At 33.1% G+C, this 18,988-nt stretch overlaps 1 protein-coding gene across 15 annotated transcripts in view; it reads left to right on the top strand.

Annotated features, from left to right (window-relative positions):
• ELF2 (E74 like ETS transcription factor 2) overlaps positions 1-18,988 on the top strand; it is an 87,662-nt gene that overhangs the window by 19,328 nt on the left and 49,346 nt on the right. For 8 of the 15 annotated variants that reach the window (XM_032463669.1, XM_032463647.1, XM_032463666.1 and 5 more), the window contains 3 exons: positions 794-881; positions 2,163-2,401; positions 15,816-15,981. The exons of 1 other annotated variant lie outside the window; for it this stretch is intronic. In XM_032463669.1, coding sequence (XP_032319560.1) covers positions 2,330-2,401; positions 15,816-15,981 — 238 coding nt within the window. In that variant the 5' untranslated portion in view covers positions 794-881; positions 2,163-2,329. Of the gene's footprint in view, positions 1-793; positions 882-2,162; positions 2,402-15,815; positions 15,982-18,988 lie in introns of those variants that run through there. 6 more of the 15 variants (XM_032463639.1, XM_032463628.1, XM_032463719.1 and 3 more) reach the window with 3 other exon arrangements.

Raw genomic sequence — 18,988 nt, 5'->3', positions numbered from 1 at the left:
TAACTTCCATAGAAGGAGTACCTGAGAAATTAGGAAGTGGAGACAGCATATGAAAGATTTTTTTTGTAGAGTCTTACCCAATAAAGGAAGGAACTAGAGCAGTAAGCTGAAGGGGTATGTATGCAGGATCATGGAGGAGTCATGTTTAAGATGAGAGAATCTGTAAATGTTTAGATGTTGAGGGAAAAGACTCAATGTTAAGTAAGAGAATTAAGGGAAAAGAGGGAATAATTGATGGAACAAGACCTTAGATTCAGTGCATAGGTCAACAGATTAGCTTTAGAAAGGTGGAGGGCTATTTGAAGAGGCTTAGGAGGTCTGGATGTATATGGATGCCAAGTTTGGAGGGTGAGAGGGCAGAAAGTTGAGTAGCAGGAGAGTTAACAGGCAATAATATATCATTAATATTGTTTTATAATAGTTGTTTGGGTTAGTCTTTTTAAACTTGATTTTATACTCCTGGGGTTCTGGGGTTATGCCTGCAGCCACTTGTTAAAATCCTGTTGGTTGATTGAAATATAACCCATAATATGGGGCATGGGCTATATGTCTTGGGCTCTGTCCTTACTCAGTAATTGTTATTTAGTAGTGACTTAAAATTTCAAGTTTGAAAAAAGCTGCTGATTCCTCAATAGCCTAGGAATAATTTCTTTATATGTTCATTACATAATGTGTGCCATCAAGCTTTGGAGATGGTTTGTTGTAATAAGTGTATACTGTCTGAATCACACCTACTTTGGGCAAAATATTTTTTAATAGAATTATATTAATACTATCTTTTTCCCCCCACTAGTAGTTCCAGAGAACTGCTGGTCTATATTTTAGCTCTTGCCAAGTTGTGAAAATAGTGAAAGATGCTTAGACTACTTAACATTCAAACTGTAAGTAAAATTTATTTCTGCTATTATTATCTATATGATTAGAAATCAGAAATTGAAAATAGTTGTTTCCTAATATGATAATAGTGAGCTTTAGTGTGATGGGATTGTGGATTTTTCTTAATTTTCATTCTTAAGATCCAAATACATCTTATCCCATTTTCTGTTGATAAGATCAAAAAGAGACTAGTAGTACTGATGCGTCTTAGATAGTGAGGTGAAATTTCTGCTCTTTTCCCCAGGTATTTCTTTTTATTATAGCAGTTTATGAAAATTCTGTATTATTTTATTTCTATATCTGTATGGTACCAGTGTTCAAACTTAATATAGGACACAGTATTAATGGAATGATTAATTAGAAATGTATATTCTTTTCTCTTTAAATATACTTACATCTTCTACATTCTTTAATTTTTATATTAAAAAATACTATTAGAAATAAATCTCTAATTTCTCTATGAAATATTTAACATACACAAAATAAAATAAAATGTAACTTTCTAGAAATAATCTAATGTATAAATCTAGATGATGTACATAATGACACTCATCTCTACTGGGGGAAAAGCTTGAATTACGTTTACTGAAATCACTTGCTACATTGCATTTTGAACCAATGGCAAAAAAATTGAGGAAAGAGTGATAAAGTAATATGAAAGGCATTCTAAGTCATTTTACTACCTTATTTTCAAACTACTGTTTTTGAAAGTATAACTCAAATTAATCTGTTTTACAGACCTTATAGAATATTCAAAATGTGAACACAAAATGATTGCTACCATAACCAAAAGAGAATTCTAATTAATTATTCAAATAAACAAACCAAATGAGCCAAAGAAGAATGAAATATTTACAAACCAATAAATCTTCTAATTTGTTAGAGACGAATGATTTTAGAAGTTGTCACTGTCCCGCACATTTAATGTTTTCAGTGCATAAAAAATTGTTTAAATGTCAGGAATTTTTACCAAAATATTTCAGGAATAACAGTATATCTTCATCAAGAGAGAAGGTTACAACATTTTATGTCTTAGAATATAAATATAATAAGGTCATTCATGTGCAACAGAACATTATTTCAGATTGTAATCTTATTTCAAATTGTTCAAGAACTTGACAGTTCTAAGCAGAATGCTCATTAGTGCCCTCTTTTGACGCAGGGCTGTATAGGCCTATCTTCTTTTTCTTAGTTTACAAAAATGTTAAAAATTAGATTGCAAAATATGTTGTTTTATATCCTCCTTGTGTAGTTTTAATAACTTTTCAAATTCTTCCCTTTTTTAGGCTTTCTGGTTAATCATCTTTAGAAGACTGGATTTCTGGATATCTACTCTACTCCACTTCTGTTGACTTTTAAAACATGATAATGCAAACCTGTAATACTGGCAATCATCCATGAACCTTTAATTACATTGATTAATAGCGTTTGAAGCTTCCTCAGGGAATAAACAATGACATCAGCAGTGGTTCACAGTGGAGGTTCTATTTTGGAGCTTTCCAGCAATGGAGTAGAAAATCAAGAGGTTAGGCATCTAATATATTTCATTTCTGTTTTATTCATAGAAGTCAATGCATGAAGTAATTTTGAATTTAATGGGAAACAGGTATTTGAGAGTAGAAATGTACAGTGCATGAAACTGTACATGTATGTCATGTGTCCATGAGGTTTATTACTATACATAGGTAATAGAAGGTTGAGGGAAGGTATTGCTGGGTCTGAGTTGCTTGAGTTGTTGGAACATGCATATGTTGATTGGATTGAACCAGGAGGAAAATATTGAAAGAAAGAGTGTGGTAGTATTAGTTGAGAGAGAGATTGAAAATCTTGATAAAATCCGTTGTTTGGGATTTTAGAGTGCATAGTTATATGCTGTACCTAAATAACTAAATAAGATTCATTTTAATTTATGTTTTATTTATTTACTTATTTTTAATGGTGGTACTGGGGATTGAACCCAGGAACTTGTCGTGCTGAGCATGCACTCTACTACTGAGCTATACCCGCCCCTCATTCATTTTCATTTAGAATTTTGTATCTCCTTTAATTGTTATCTTTGTTTTTACATCTAATTCAGCCTGGAAATTCATCATATTTTAATCATATATTATATACTTAAGAATTTAGGTAATTTATAAATCAGAAAAGAAATTCAGTTTTTGAAATTTTTTACTTGAAGAATTTTACATCATTAGCATATTTGGTTATTTTCTTGTTATTGAGAACAGTAAAGAATAAGAGATGGGAGTAGAAAAATAACAGTACCAGAAATATATGAACTTCCACAGGGCCTGGCTTCTGTTCCCACCATTCAGTGAAGACTGAATATTGGGAAGAATCTAAATTAAAATATAATAATGCTGCACAATAATGGACAAATATTTGGTCAGAGATAAGATGGGAAGATGGAGAGTTTGTTGTACTTAAAAAACCTATTTTTTCTGTATTCTTTGAAAGACACTGCTGTTACTGGTACTTAGTACCAACACAGTGGTATAGTGACACGGCTGAGAAATGAGTTAGGACGTCAGGTTTTGTGTTCTGGAGTTTGGATTCTTTTTCTTGCTTGCTTGGTGTCTGTTCAGTCTTCAAAGATGGCTATGGTAAATTCAGTGGGAAGGGGGTAAAGTGAAGGTACTTTTCCTTTGTTTTCAATAGGCTTGATAACTTAAATGTTCCTGTTGTATTTGAATCTAAAACTGGTTCAAAGTCCATTAAGAGAAGCCCACAGCTAAAGGACATGCTTTATTCTCAATCGATTTCTACTTTTTCCTTAAAGATTCACTTTCCGCATGATCACTTCCAGGTATGATTCACCAAAGAAATGAGGGACTTTAGGGGACTTCCATTGCCTCCTACATCACCCAGACCAATGATTGCTTCTTCAAGTGCTTTCTCTTTTGTCCCATGGTTTTACTCTTTCGGTTTTTAATTCTGTAGAGGGAGCTGCTACGAACAGTAGGCAGAGTATATTTACCTTGTGCTGATTGGATACTGCTATTATGGGAAAAAAGAGTGTAACAGTTTGTTTCTGGAAGATTCTATATTTTCCTTCATTTGTATGCAACCCTAAGAGTTCATGGCTTGAAAAACTGATTATTTTGGAAGAAAGAATCTGATAAGTGAAATAATTTTACTAAAGCATTATTGACTAATGATTTATTTGGTAGCCTTATAAGGTGGTCACAGGAATTTTAGGTAGTGTGGCACCAGAAAGGAGGAAACTATTCTTGAGGACTTTTTCTTCAAATTATACCATGTGGTTACCCTCTTTCATTTCTTCCTGCAACAAATATTAATTGACCGTTTACTGTGTGTCAGATATTTCTCTAGACACTGTGGATAAAGTATTTCAGAATGGCTATGAAGAATAAATCAGGGCTGGAGATGAGTGGAGAGATAGTAGGGATATTTTAATTAGGGTGGACAGAGAAGGCTTCTCTGAAGAGGTGGCATTTTAGTTTAGATCTAAATAAAGTAAGGGGTTGGGCTATAGAAACATTTGGGGAAGAGAATTCCTAGAAGGAAGAAAACCACTAGTATCTGAAATACCTTCTAATTTTCAAAGGGAGTTTTGGGGATAGTGGTATTTGAAAGAGAATTTTGTCTAAAAGTAACTATTTAGGAATAAATTTATAATACATACCTATAATACCTATACTATAAAATGTAGGGTGGGGTGGAAAAAAGTGACCTGTCAGGAGTTTATTACCATAGCTCCAGAATCTGAAGGAAAAAATAAATATTTAAAAAGTGGTGGGCATTTGGAGAGTCCATTAGTGATTTTTAGGCTTTATTTTTTATAATTTTATTCCTGATTATAAAAGTAATGCATTTTATAAAATTAGAAAAATTCTATTTCTGACAAAGATACCAAAAAGAGTAAACTACAATCTTACTAAGGATTGTAAATACAAAAATCATAAAATAGTAATAAATTTATAAAATGTAGTCATATATTAAAAAATCCATTTACCAAATAGGATTTAGATACACAAAGATAATTCAATATTAAGAAAACCATTAATGTAATACATGTTCCTACTAATATGACATATGATATGTTAGTAGGGATAAAATACTTAATGAAATAGGATTTTATGAAATTCAGTGTCTGTCCTGATAAAAACTTAAGTAATATAAATTTGGATGTATATTTCCTTAACATTATTTAAAAAAAAAACTGTTACAAATCAAGCCAGAACCCTGTTTACTGGTGAATGACTGGAGAATTTCCTTTAAAATTGAAAAGAAGGTCAGATTGGGCACTGCCATTACTATTATTTAATATTTTCCTGTAATCATGCAAGATAAAATATGTAAATATTATGAAGAAGACCAAATTATTATTTGCAGATAATATGATTCTCTACCTGGGAAAACCAAAAGGAATCCATGAAAAGCCATTAGAATTAATAAGAGTTTGAGTACAAAATTAACATTTAAAATATTTAACTTTCTTTTGTAAGAAAACTGGTTAGAAGAGATCATGGAAAATAGGATCTCTTTCAGAAAATTAACAAAAAATATAAGGTAGTGAGGAATACATGTAAAAAATATGTAGGACTTGTTTGAAGAAAATTAATGATACTGAAGTAGACTTTAATAAACAAAGATAAACTTTGTACTTGAATAAGAGAAATGGGGAGGGTCAATATTGTGGAAGATGTCAATTTCCTCCAATTAATCCATATATTTAATTCTATCTCTATCAAATATTAGGGCAAGTTTGGGGGAAACTGATTATATTGGCCTAAAGATTGTATGGAAGAGTAAACATGTAGGAATAGCCAGAGCAGCTTTTGAATAGGAAATGTAAGTAGGTCTCATAGAAATGGGGAATTAATGCAGAAAAAAATGAAAAAGGATTTAAGTATTATTTTCAAAAACAAAATGAATGGAAGTTTTAGAGGGCATCTTCTTCCAGACAAATAAGATTGGGAATTCTTTCACTTTCGATTGTGATGGAGTAACTGAGACCAGATTTATACTCCCACTGTAAATAACTAGGAAAACGAACAAAACATATGAAACCATAGTTTGGAAACATTGGTGCTATGGTCTGAAGGTTTGTGACCCTTCAAAATTCATATGTTGAATCCTAATCTCCAAAGATGATGGTGTCAAGTAATAGGGCCTTTGGGAGGAATTAGGTCATGAGGGAAGAACCCTTATGAATGGGATTAGTGCTTTTATAAAAGGCTTCAGAGAGATCCCTTGCCCCTTCTACCATGTGAGGATTCAACAAGAAATCTGACCTGGAAGAGGGCCTTGTAGTCTGGTATTTTGTTACAGCAGCACGAATGGACCAAGACAGTTGGACAATGGGCAGCACAAGACTGTGCTTCCTGAGGAAAGAGAAGTGACTGTACTGACTTATTTCTTGGAGCCCTTTCTGAACCACAGTGAGAGAAGGAGGAATCCAAGCAGAGTGTCATGGTCTCACTGAATTGAGGAAACAGACTTTGGAATTGGAGAGGCTAATGGAACCACTTTGAGGACTCAAGAGTATTTGAGAGGAAGAAGCTGGTCAGAGAAAGAATATAAAAAACTCAGCCTTGGAGTCCCATAGTCTTTAGTTAAAAGAGCTGCCCAAGTGTAGTGTGAAATTCTAAGAAGCCAGGCAAAGAATGACCAGAAAGGTATAAACTCAATAATTTACAGAAAATAATCTACAGAGTTCACCCAGGGCTGGGACGTATTAGAGTTCCACCCAGTTAGAGAGTCCTTGTTAAGTGTCCAGGGCATTCAGTAGAGACTCCAGAGGGGACTTGTCTTACAGTAGAGCTAAACTAGCCCTAGAATAAAGGGTAGTCCAAACTTGCTCTAGAAAGTTTTGAAAATAGACTTTGAAAGCTGATCCATAATATAACTGTCATAATAAACATTATTAAAATAAGACAACAATGTGTAAATTGTACCCAACAATGTAAAATTTACGTATGTAATACCCATTCATGTTAAATGCAAGGAAGCAGGAATAATACAATCATTATGTAACTTGGAGAAAAAAATTGTCAGTGAAAATAGAAATACAAATAATATGATGAAATTAGATTTCAAGAGAGCTGTTATAAATATGCTCAAGAACTTAAAAGAAAGCATGAACCTGAGAGTAGAGGCATAAAAGATACAAAAGAACAAAATGAAACTTTTTTTCAGAGGGGAGGATTTAATTAGATTTACTTATTTATTTATTCTTAGAGGAAATAATGAGATTGAACTCAGGACCTCATGCATGCTAAGCATGCACTCTACCATTTGAGCTATAACCTCCCCCCCAATAAAACTTTTAGACATGAAATATATATGATCTGAAAAGAAAAATTCACTGCATAGGATTAAAAATAGGTATTGCAGAAGAAAAGACAAGTGAATTTGAAGTGGGTAATAAAAACTACATTATGAAGCACACAGAAAAACCGGGGGAAAAAAAAAGAATAGAGACTTGGTTTCCTGTGGCACAATATCAAGTTGTCTGACATAATGTAATTGGAGTCTCAGAATGAGAGGAGAGAACAGAAAAAAACATGTGAAAAAATAAGGAAAAGAAAACTACAAACCAATATTCACGAACATAGAAAAGAAACATTCTTGATAAGATACTAGCAGTCAAATCCAGCAGCATATAAAAGGGATCATATGTCTCAACTGGGGTTTATTTATCCCAAGAAGGTAGGTTAAATCAATCATTGTAATTCACCATATTAACAAAGGAAAAAGCAAAAATCATGTGATCCTTTCAGTAGCCATAGAAAGCCCATTTGCCAAACTTCAAAACCTATTATACAGATTCCCTAAACTAGTAATAAAGGGCAACTTCCTCAACTTGGTAAGTGCGTCATTTGAAAAACCCACGTCAGCATCACACTTACTGGTGAAAGGCTAAATGTTTTCCCTTTAAGGTTGATAGCAAAGCAAGGATGTCTGCTGTAACCACTTCTATTCAACATCACGCTGGCAGCGTTGCTACAGGGCAAGAGAAATAAAAGACTTACAGATTGGAAAATAAGAAATAAAACTGTCTTTATTTCTAAATGATATAATTGTGTGCATAGAAATTACTAAGACATCTACACAACTGTTAGAACTAAAAAATAAATGTAGGATAGGGGAATATGTAAAAATCATTGTATTTACATATTCTAGGAAAATGCAATTGAAAATGAAATTTAAAAAGCAAGACTATTTAACAGCAGCAAAATACCAAAAGGTTAAGTTTAATGAAATAAGCAATCTGTACATGGAAAACTACAAAGCACTGAATAAATCAGCAATGAATTAAAGCAATGAATTAAAGACCTGAATAAATGAAGAGATATACCACGTGTATGGATTGGAAGACTTATGGTGCTAAGAGCAAAGTTGGAGGGCTCACCTGTTTTAAAGACTTACTATAAAGATCCAGTAATTGAGACAGTGTGGTGTTAGTATACTGACAGACTTGTAGTTTAGTGGAAATCACAGACCCACATAAATCTGATTGATTTTCGATAACGGTGTGAATGTAATTCAGTGGAGAAAGGATAGAGTTTTTAATAGATGACGGTGGAACAAGTGGATATTCATAAGCAAATAAATGAACTGTGATCCTTTCTCACATTGTACACAATGACTAACTCAAAATTGATTATAGAATTAAATGTTCAAATGAAATTTTTGGAAAAAACCAGTATTTTCTCAACCTTAAAATAGGTAATTGAACACAAAAAACATGAGCTTTAAAAGAAAAAATGAATTGAACTTCATTTAAATTAAAAGCTTCTACTCTTTAAAAAACAACCCATTAAGAAAATGGAAAGGCAAACCAAAGATTGGAAAAAAAAATTTATAATACATATACCTATATTCAGAATATATAAAAGGACTTATATTTGGATTATATATAATAATAAGTTAGAGATAATCCATTAAAATGGGAAAGAAATTTGAACAGATAAATATGTGAATGGCTGATGAACACACTTAAAAATGCCCATTATTAGCCATCAGGGAAATGCAAAGTCAAAACTCAAGGAGATACTTGTATGCTTACACAGAATGGCAAAAATTGCAGAGTGATAGCATGTTTGGGGAGGATGTAGAACAACTGGAACTCTCATACATTGCTAGTGGGAATGTAACCACTTTGGAAAATAATTTGACATTTCTTTTAAAATTAAATGTACAATTACCATATGATCTGGTAATCTGATTTGTAGGTAAATATGGAGTGGAAAGGAAGGGACGAGGATAGCAGGACGTTAATAGGAGCATTTACAGCCATATAAAGACAAGTCTATCCATATAGTGGAATTCTCAGCAATACAAAGAAATGAACTACAGATGCATGCAACGGCTTGTATAAATCTTAGGATTTTGCTACTTTAAAGAACTCAGATACGAAAGAGCACAACCTGCTGAATTCATATATATGAAATTTTAGAAAAGGTATACTTATAGGAATAAAGAGATTGGTGGTTGCTCATGTAGGTGGATGGTGGGGGAGTAGGTGGTGATATGATGGTGGCTGTGAGAATTTGACTGGTTTAGGGGGTACAAGGGAGCATCCTGGGGTGATAGGAGTATTCTGTTTCTTGATTGTGGTGCTAGTTACAAGGATGTCTACATTTGTGGAAATCCATAGAACTGTATACTTAAAATGGATACATTTCATTTATATAAATATACCTAGGTAAAGTTGATTAAAAATAAGTAAGATTTATCTGTTGAGATAGATTATCCAACAAGTTTTCTATTATGCAAATGGTATTTCTTTTTAAATTACTCCTATATACTTTAAGGGTTTGTTTGGGTGTTTTTATTTTTTTTTTGTCATTGTTCATTTGTTATTTTAAAATGAAAAAAATGCATAAATATTCAGTCCATTTCTGATGAATATATTTTCCTTCTTTTCATTATGAACATCTTGGTTAGGGAACTTGTCTTAAAACTGTGCTTAGCAAGCACACTGTTTTTATTTTAGTGACATATTTATTTGAAACGGCTTCTGGGGGTAAACAGTTGGGGGGCGATTAGTCCTCCAGTGCCTACCACACTCTGTTTCATTTTTGGTAAGGCTTTGAAGGTGACCTTACTCTATCACAAAAGAAAAAATGAGAAACAAAAGTCTGTATTTTTAATGTATTCCTGAATTTCATGTCTTTCAGTGTATTTCTAACATAGAGTGATAAAAGGATTACAGTATCACTGCCTTCAGCCATTTTATGGTATATTTGTCTTTGGAAACTTGGTATCTGGAGAGCAGTGACTTGAGTGCATTATAAAAGTATTTCATAGGTGAACACTGCCGTATTGCGTTTGTCTTGCCTCTTTAAGCATTGCTCTCCTTGAAAGGAAGTTTCTGAGTACTACAAGTGCTTATGGTAGGATTGCCAGATAAAATATAGGCTGTCCAGTTAAATTTGAATTTCAAATAAACAACAAATAACTTTCTAAGTATGTCCCAAATATTGCATGGGCATTCTTATACTTATTATTTATTATTTATCTGAAATTTAAATTTAACTGGGTATCTTGTGTTTTTATTTGCTAAGTGTGACAACCTTCTCTTATGGAGAACTAGGTAGGTTGTACCAAGACCTGCTGAATCTAGATTTCATGCATTTTAATTACTGCATATTTTGAAGACTTGAGCAAGAGTATAGTGATCCTGAATAAAATGACCTAGAAGTTGTGTAAGTTTTTACTATATTATTATAAAACAAAGACTCCTAATTCTTTTATTTTCCACCCTTTCTCCAGTAAAAATAGCTAACTCCTCTGTACAGCACAAAGCAGTAATTATCTGCCTATCTGTATGCAGTAGCCTCTGGTCCCTATCATTTGACAGGAAAAAAACTCATGAAGTTACTTGCCATCATCGATTAGCAAATGTTGAATTTATGAATGTATGTTAATATTAAAATTCATTAAGCTTTATCATTCTTTGAACCAAGCTACAAATACTTAAATGCCAATTCAGTTTATATGAAGTGCATGTTGTTGAGGAGGATATAAAAATTGACTAAGATGTGGACTCTTGCTCCCAATCATCTTACTGTCTTGTCAAGGAGTTGGCTATGTAAACAGGTAATTATAATACAGGATAATGCACAGTGGTAATTATAGTCAAACAACTTGTTCTAGAAGTACTTGGGATGGGAAAATTGACTCAGATTGGGGGATTATAGAAGACTCCTGGAACTTGGCCCTTAGTGAGTGAAAAAGATTTGTACAAGCAATGGAAGGTAATTTCAGGCTACAAAATGAACACAAGCAAAAGTCAGGGAAGCTTTTACTTTTGAGAAATAGGAGCAAAGCAAATAATCAGACAGCTGAGAGATGTAATGTAGGAAAAAAGGCTACAAAAGTGGTATATTAGTTTATTGGGGCTGCTGTAATAAAGTACCATAAACTGATGGCTTAAACAGTAGATGTTTACTGTATCAGTTCTGGAGACTAGAAGTTTGAAATCAAGCTTTGACAGGGTTGGTTCTGAGAGCTGGGGGAGAGAATCTCTTCCATGCTTCTCTCCTAGCTTTTGGTAGTTTCAGGTGTTCTTTGGCTTGTGGATGTTGTTCTCCCTGTGTCTTTACAGTATCTTCCCACTGTATGTGTCTTTCTGTGTCCAGATTTCCCCTTTTTATAAAGACACGGTCATATTGGATTAGGGCTCATCCTAATGATCTCATTTTAACTGGATCATCTGCAAAGGCTCTATTTCCATATCAGCTCAGATTCACAGATTTTGGAGGTCAGGATTTCAACATCTTTTGAAGGACACAATTCAACCCTTAACAGCTAGGTTGAGAGTTATATTTCACAGAGTGCTAAAAAAAAACACTTAAGTATGTTCACCTTTCCTTTTAGACAAAAGGGGACTCGTGAAAGCTTTTTGTACAGAGAAGTAATATAAATAATTCTGATTGTAGTGTGAAAAAATGTCCTCCAAAGTTGGGAGCAAGTAGTAGGTTTGAATACTGTGACTGTTACAATATAATGATAGATATCACTAATTGAGTACTTCTGTGCTAGACACTGTGCTAAGTACTTTGTGATATTTGATTTTTAAGGGCCTTTGTGAAGTATGAATATTCTTATAACCTCTTTATTGAGTGTGAATAAATTGAGGTTTAAGGAAGAACAAAGGGTTGGGGGAACAGGGAGAGATGTTGATAATTTATTCCATTTAGGCACGTTAAGTTTGAAGTATTGGCTGAATATTCTTGTAGTGATGTTTGGTTGGTAGTTTAAAATTTGGTTCTGGAGTTCAGGACATGAGTCAGAGTGGAAGACAAATATTTAGTAATAATTAGTTTAGAGTTGTTGTTTGAAACCATAAAAATGGGTGGACATGCCTGGGAAGAGAGTATAGAGTAAAAAGAAAGGAGATGCCGAGCATAGAACCTTAGTAATGTGGCTGTATTTAAGTCACTGGGAATAGAAAAAGAGTCAGGAGATGCTTAAAAGCAGAGTGGTAGAAAGGGAACAAAAACGATGAAAGAATTTTTTAAATGAGGTGATGGTCAGTGTATTAGAGTCTGCACAAAAGGTATGAAAACTGAAAGAGAATTTGACCCTTATTGACATTTTGAGAGAATAGTTTCAGTGAGGTGGTAGACTAGAATATAAGTATATGTAGATAGAGAGTCAAGGAGTTGGATTATCTTTTTGAGAATTGTATAGAGGCTTAAGAAGCAAAGATCTAGAGTTCATTTGAAAGAAAGAGGAGTTGAATTTTTTTAATAAAAAAGTTTTGCTTTTTTATGGTTAAAGGCAAGGAACTACAGAAATATTAAAATAGGATGAAACCCACCTAAGATGTATGAGATAGAAGAGTTGGGAGGAGAATCCTTGTTGGTGGGGAGGAGAGTATAGATAAAGGAATTGGCCTTATACAGAATTCTAGTCATCAAGTATTTCATAGTTCAGCAAATTAGATTTATTTCCTACTGGTACAGTGGGAGTGGGGAATTCACAATAAAAAATAATCTCAGATTAATGTTATTATTAAATATACTGTTAGATTTTAAAAGAATAAAAAGTTAAAAATTTCTTGGGTTATATATAAAGAAAATATTCATTGCTTGGACCAATACTAGTTCAAAGGTGCTTATAATGTTGCTTTCTGAGTTTCTGATGAGTGGAGACCTCATCACTCTTTCTGTATCCCATGCTTCTCATTAACAGCTGTTGTATAGCTAGGTGGTGCTGCCTGTAGGCTGTAGTTATAAAGCTGATCAAGAAGCATGAAGAGTCCATTGTCAGCACATCCAGTTTGTGGGAAAGATTTTTTTTTTAACATTAAAAAGTTTGACTCACATTTTTTGCCTTATACAGAATAGCAAATTCAATGTTAATATTCAACATGTACTTTCTTTTTTAAAATTCACTGTATCTCTGTAATTTATCTTAAAATGTTATGCAATGTTTCATACAAAATGAAGAGTATATAAAAAATATATATATATATTTCAATTTAAGAATAGTAAGAGGATGTGTAACCTATCACTCCGGTTAAAAAATAGAAATTACCAGTATTTGAGAATACTTAAGTGTGCCCCACCTTATATCCCCACCCCTGTCTCCAGAGGTGCCATTATCTTGACTTACGTGTTCTCATTCCTTTACTTTTCTTTATAGTTTTATTGTTTGTGGATATATTCCTAAACAACACATTGTTTACTTTGAAACAATGAATAGTTGTACTAAGCTGAATTAGGAAAGGCAGCACTACCATAGTTAGATGAAGGCTTCCAGGAAACAGACTGACTAGCCTGGCATCAGTTTCACTGAGCTTCAAGGGTTTCTACTTGAGTAATCTGTAAGCAATATAATGAGTTATTTTGGAAACACAGGGCTGTCTTGGTTAGGTATCTGGCAGTGTCCAGTATGGACCTAGTATTGCAGGTTTGTTCAGCAGGTATCTGGTCACAGTGGAAAGAGTGTTGTTCTTTATTTTTGGTTTCTAAGCTCTTTGCGGTCTTCCAACACTTAAGACAGATCAAAGCGGAACACATCTGGGAGGTGAAAAGGAGTGTTCTTAGCTGAGCAGGTAGCAAGGCAAGGTGGAGTGAGTAGGTACATTAAGGCAAGCCAAATATGAGTAAATATCTAGAATAGGCTTATCTGGGCATTCTGCCTTTAGGAACAATGTCAGTGGTTATCTTGATGATGACAGTTTCTCATGCTGTATCAGGGGTCACATTGCTCCAATTGAACTAGTTACCCTTTAAATCCAGGGGACATCTGGCATCTTGTAATCTCTTCACAGTCCATTCCTCCTAAGATTACCATTGTCTCTCTCCCTTGTTGGGTATCCTAAGTTGTTGTCTTTATTAAAAATATACTTTTTAAAAAAATGGAATACACTCTCCAGTTGCTTCTTGAGAAAAGATACATAGAAGATAAATGTTTTGAAATCTTTCATGTCTGAGAAAATGTCTTTATTCTTCTTTGATAAGATGATTTGGATGAAGAATTGCAGGTTGGAAATAATTTTCCTTTATAATTTTGAAGAAATGGCCCCAGTGTCCTCTTCCTTCCAGTATGACTGTTGAGATGACTGAAGTCTGAGTTCTGATTCTTTGTTTGTGACCTGTATTTTCTTTCAAGAATTGTATAGAATCTTTTTGTGCTCAGTATTGTGACATTTCACCATGGTGTGCCTCAGTGTAGGTCTCATCCTTAATTTGTTTATACTGAACACTTGGTAGGTCCTTTTAAATGGGCAGCTCATATCCTTTGAGTCTGGAAATTTTTCTGGAATTCCTTCATTTCTTTCCAACCTCCCCCTCAACCCCCCGTTTTCTCTTTCTGGAACTTCTATTATTTGATATTGGACCTCCTGTACTAGTTTTGAATAGTGTCCTCTTTTCTCTCCTGTATCTTTTTTTCTGGTTCCTGGAAGACTGCTTCAGTTTTATCCTCCAAGCCACTGTTTCTTCATTTCAGCTATTGTGTTTTTAATTTCTAAGAACTCTTTATTTTTTAACGTTCTTTATTAAATTGTATTCTCTTCTTGTTTTATAGATATGTCTTCTGTTATCTCTTTGAGGAATATAAATACGTATGTGTGTATGCATGTATATGATATGCTTTGTGTCAGCAGCTTTTCCTTGGATGACAGAATGCCCAGATAATACTCGGTTGTCTGCTCATGATTAAAATTGAAGGACTGAAAAGTTAATTGGAAACTCTGTTTTTGGTACAGTACTGATATTAGCAAATGTGCCTGTATACCTCAAAGATGCTCTTGTTTTTCTCTCTCCAGAAAGTAACTCTCCAGTCTTCTGCTGAGGTGGGGAAGGGCCGGTTGCCTAGCATCATGGAAGAGGGAGGAGGTCTAGGAATAAAAAGTGCTTTTCAAACAACTTTAATGGAATCTTCCTTGTTTTAATCCCCTCCCTCCCCCTTCTTTCTCCACCACCTGCTGCTCCTCTATTTCCAGAAGTAATTGGTATTGCCTTCTGTGGATTCTCCAGTGTAAAGTGTGTTGTGTCTCATTTATTTTTTTGCTGCCAGGCTATGATTTGGCTTTCCTGGGTCTGCTAAACCACTTAATAATATTCATCCATCCACTTTCAGTCTTCCAAGATTTTGTTGCTCTTATCTCTTCTCTTTTGTTGCTCTTATCTCTTCTTATCAGTTTATGTCTAAAGTTTTTTTATTGCATTTTAGTGGGCTTTCATGAGAGTGAAAATATATGCATGTTTTTAATTTGCCATCTTAATCCTAAAGCCCTGATTATTTAAAATGTTTAATGTATGTCTCACTTTTTGAGACTTGAAAGGATTATTAAAGTTAGCCCTTTTCATCCCTTGTTTTAGTTTTTACATTCATATTTATAAAACATGAAACGTGTGGACTCCTTGAGACTATATGAACTCAAGGATTTATAAGTGAATCTAGAATTTGTGAATGAAGAGGTTGATTGTTTTTTAAATTTGCTCTTATAGGAAAGTGAAAAGGTTTCTGAATATCCAGCAGTGATTGTGGAGCCAGTTCCAAGTGCCAGATTAGAGCAGGGCTATGCAGCCCAGGTTCTGGTTTATGATGATGAGACTTATATGATGCAAGATGTGGCAGAAGAACAAGAAGTTGAAACCGAGAATGTGGAAACAGGTAGACATCTCATAAAATGTTCATTATTTATAACGTTCTCATTTTGTAAGTGTCAACATTACTATTACCTAGATGAATAATACACCGAAAAACCTCTTTAATGCTGTTTAGTAGAGCTTGGAAACCAGTGAAACATCTCTTGTTTAAGAGAATTTACATATACATATAAGAAGTTCTACATTATAATTCTTTGAAGTAGAATCTCATATCATGGACCTTAAGGACAAAATTATAGGCCAATAATAATGAAACTTTTTGTCATGTTTTTCTGGAAGTGGAAATATTGACTAGTTACTACTTGTAAAAGTCAGTAGGCTAGTATACAATTTTTTTTTTTTAATTCAAGAAATACAGTAATCTCATTCTGTAGTAGATTAAGAGTTTCTTTTGATTAGCATCGGGGGAGCAGTATGATTTCTTTTTTCTTAGGTCAAAAGCATCTTTGGAATAGTCTATCAGATTCTCCTTCTCTTTTGTCTTAGAAATTTTGATATTTCACTATGTCTGTGGTGAGATACCTGTATGTTTAATTGGGGATTAGTATATGTAATTCTTGGAGAAACCTTTTCATTTTTGCCATTGACCATAAAGAAAATAGAGGGGTTTTTTTGTTTTTGCTTTTTTACCAGAAGGTGGCAGTTTTATAATAATAAACATTAAAATTTATCTTCATCAGTTAATGGAAAAAATTTTTTATGCTTGGTTTATAGTCCTTATAAAAATTCTTCATAATTCAGATACATTTCTACAAATGTAGCAAAGTCTCATGATTAAAAGTGCTGTGAAAAAAAAAAGTGCTGTGTATTTGATGCCTTTCTGCTTACTGAGGCCCAGTAGCACTCCCTAGGACTGTTAGCTTTTTTGAGCTTAAAGCTGTTCTTTCTCCAGTTTTACTTTTCATTGAGCTGAGGGATTGGAAGTTACCTTGCTCTTTGGAGCAGTGATGACAACAGTGCCAGCAAACCCCATGTGAAGTGGTCATCAATTCTTTTCATCAGAACAGCTAGCTTTACACTTCATAAAGGCTTCGTGACTATAGTCTGGAATGGTACTTGATTCACAGTAGATAATGCAAGTGGCAGGAAGATACATGTGTTTTTTTGAGTTTGGAGAGTTTTCCAGTCTGAAGCTACAAGTTTAGCGGCGAGATAATTTTCCTCTTGAGGGAACGAATAGGAAGAACACTTAAAAAACTATTATGTAGGACGATATTTTGAAGTAGATATTGTAACTGATTTTATTATAGGAGCATAACTAAATAGAAAACCAATAATACAAGAAAAAAGTATGATAACTTAATACTTGAATGAAAAAAATAGAACCTGATTGAAATTTTTGGAAAATGTTTTGATCAAAAAAAAAAAGGAAGACTGTGATTTTGGTAGCAAATTGAAAACTTTGTAAAAATGAAAACTACAGTGCCAAGTTTGTATCATAGAAATTTAAATTCACCTTAAAATACCAGAACACGTTGGCCGAATCTTATTGGTGGTACAGTTTTTGATGGTCAGTGGTTCATTAATCAAGTAAAAATACTTCCAAATAAGAAGTGTATATAACCCACTTAAGGGACTTTATTTTTTTAGTCTTCTTGAACTCAGAGGATGATGATATCATTTGCAGGGCAGAGATATGAGTGACTGTAATATTGAAAAAGAGCGTATACAAAGTCTGGATAAAAGAACTGTTACTTTTAGGATATCTTAAAAGTGGTTTTTGGATACTTGATAATATTTTTTAGATTTCTTCTTCAACACTGAATGGAAATGTTAGTAAATAACTTACATTATTCTAAAATACTCTAAAAGCACCTGAGAAATTCATCTTACATTTTATTTTTAATTCCATTCTGGCCCATGAATGTAAAGAAAAAAAGTCTATGCTTGCTTTATTACTTCTGAAAATAAAGAATAGTGTAGCTATTCTTATCTCTCTTTATGGAACAACACTGTAAAATGTAGAATTCATATATAACTCTTCTAAAGGCAATGCCAAATTCAGACTGAAAACTTCTGGCTGACACATCTGTAATTAGAACAATTTAATAAACTCACATTTATTCATCATAAAGCATGCAAGAACTTGGAGACTATAAGATACTAATTAATTTTAAAATACTATGGGTCATAGTAACTTAGTAAGGATTGTTAGTCAATATATAAAAATAAGTTTAGAATCAGTTATTCTGAGCTTAATTTTGTTTTTACTTAAAGAATAAAATGCATTTTTAAAAGAGTTCAGATCTTAATAAATTTTTATTCTCCTGTTATCTAAAGCCTACATAGATGAATAGAGGTTATTATGACTTATTATAATGCATGTTTCCTTTTAGGTTAGATTAGGGTCTGGTTCATTTGTTGTGGTGATACAAATTTTAACTTCCATGTATGTGTAGGTTTGGGAGAATAAGCAGACTGGGAAGTAAAGAAAAGGATTATTTATTTATTTATTTATTTGATGCCTTGTTTCTTTTTTTGTTGTTGTTAGTACATACTTTTATTTTATTTTATTTTTGATTCATTTTTATTTTTAAACTTTTTTTTATTGAGTTATAGTCATTTTACAATGTTGTGTCAAATTCCAAGAAAAGGAATATTTTAAAGATGGCTATAGCAGTTTCTATTTGGTGAATTGGTGGCAATGAGATCTGTATAGAATAAGATTTCCTTTTGTATATCTAGGAAACACTTCCTGGAATGCTCCTACATTATAATTTAAAATTATATTCATCTAAAAAATTTCTTAATTATATTTATTGATCTGTTATATCAGTTCTCCACATGTTTACATTGAAGTTTTTCTTCTTTTATCCCTATATACCCATACATATATGTCCATAGGCAGGAGTACTGAAATCATACAATGGTGTACATTTAGCTATCTTCATTATTTTGTGCATAAAATTATTTCTTATTTTGTTAGCAGTAATTATAAGTCATTTTAATTCACCTTTTTATAGACTAAAAGTCTACATTTCTCTCTCAGAGCTCGTATGTAATAGTAAATC

Source organism: Camelus ferus, chromosome 2 (assembly GCF_009834535.1).
Source record: "Camelus ferus isolate YT-003-E chromosome 2, BCGSAC_Cfer_1.0, whole genome shotgun sequence".
In the NCBI taxonomy this organism is placed as follows: Eukaryota; Metazoa; Chordata; class Mammalia; order Artiodactyla; family Camelidae; genus Camelus; species Camelus ferus.
Note: the sequence above shows the minus strand (reverse complement) of the source record. Positions and strands in the feature narration are given on the sequence as shown.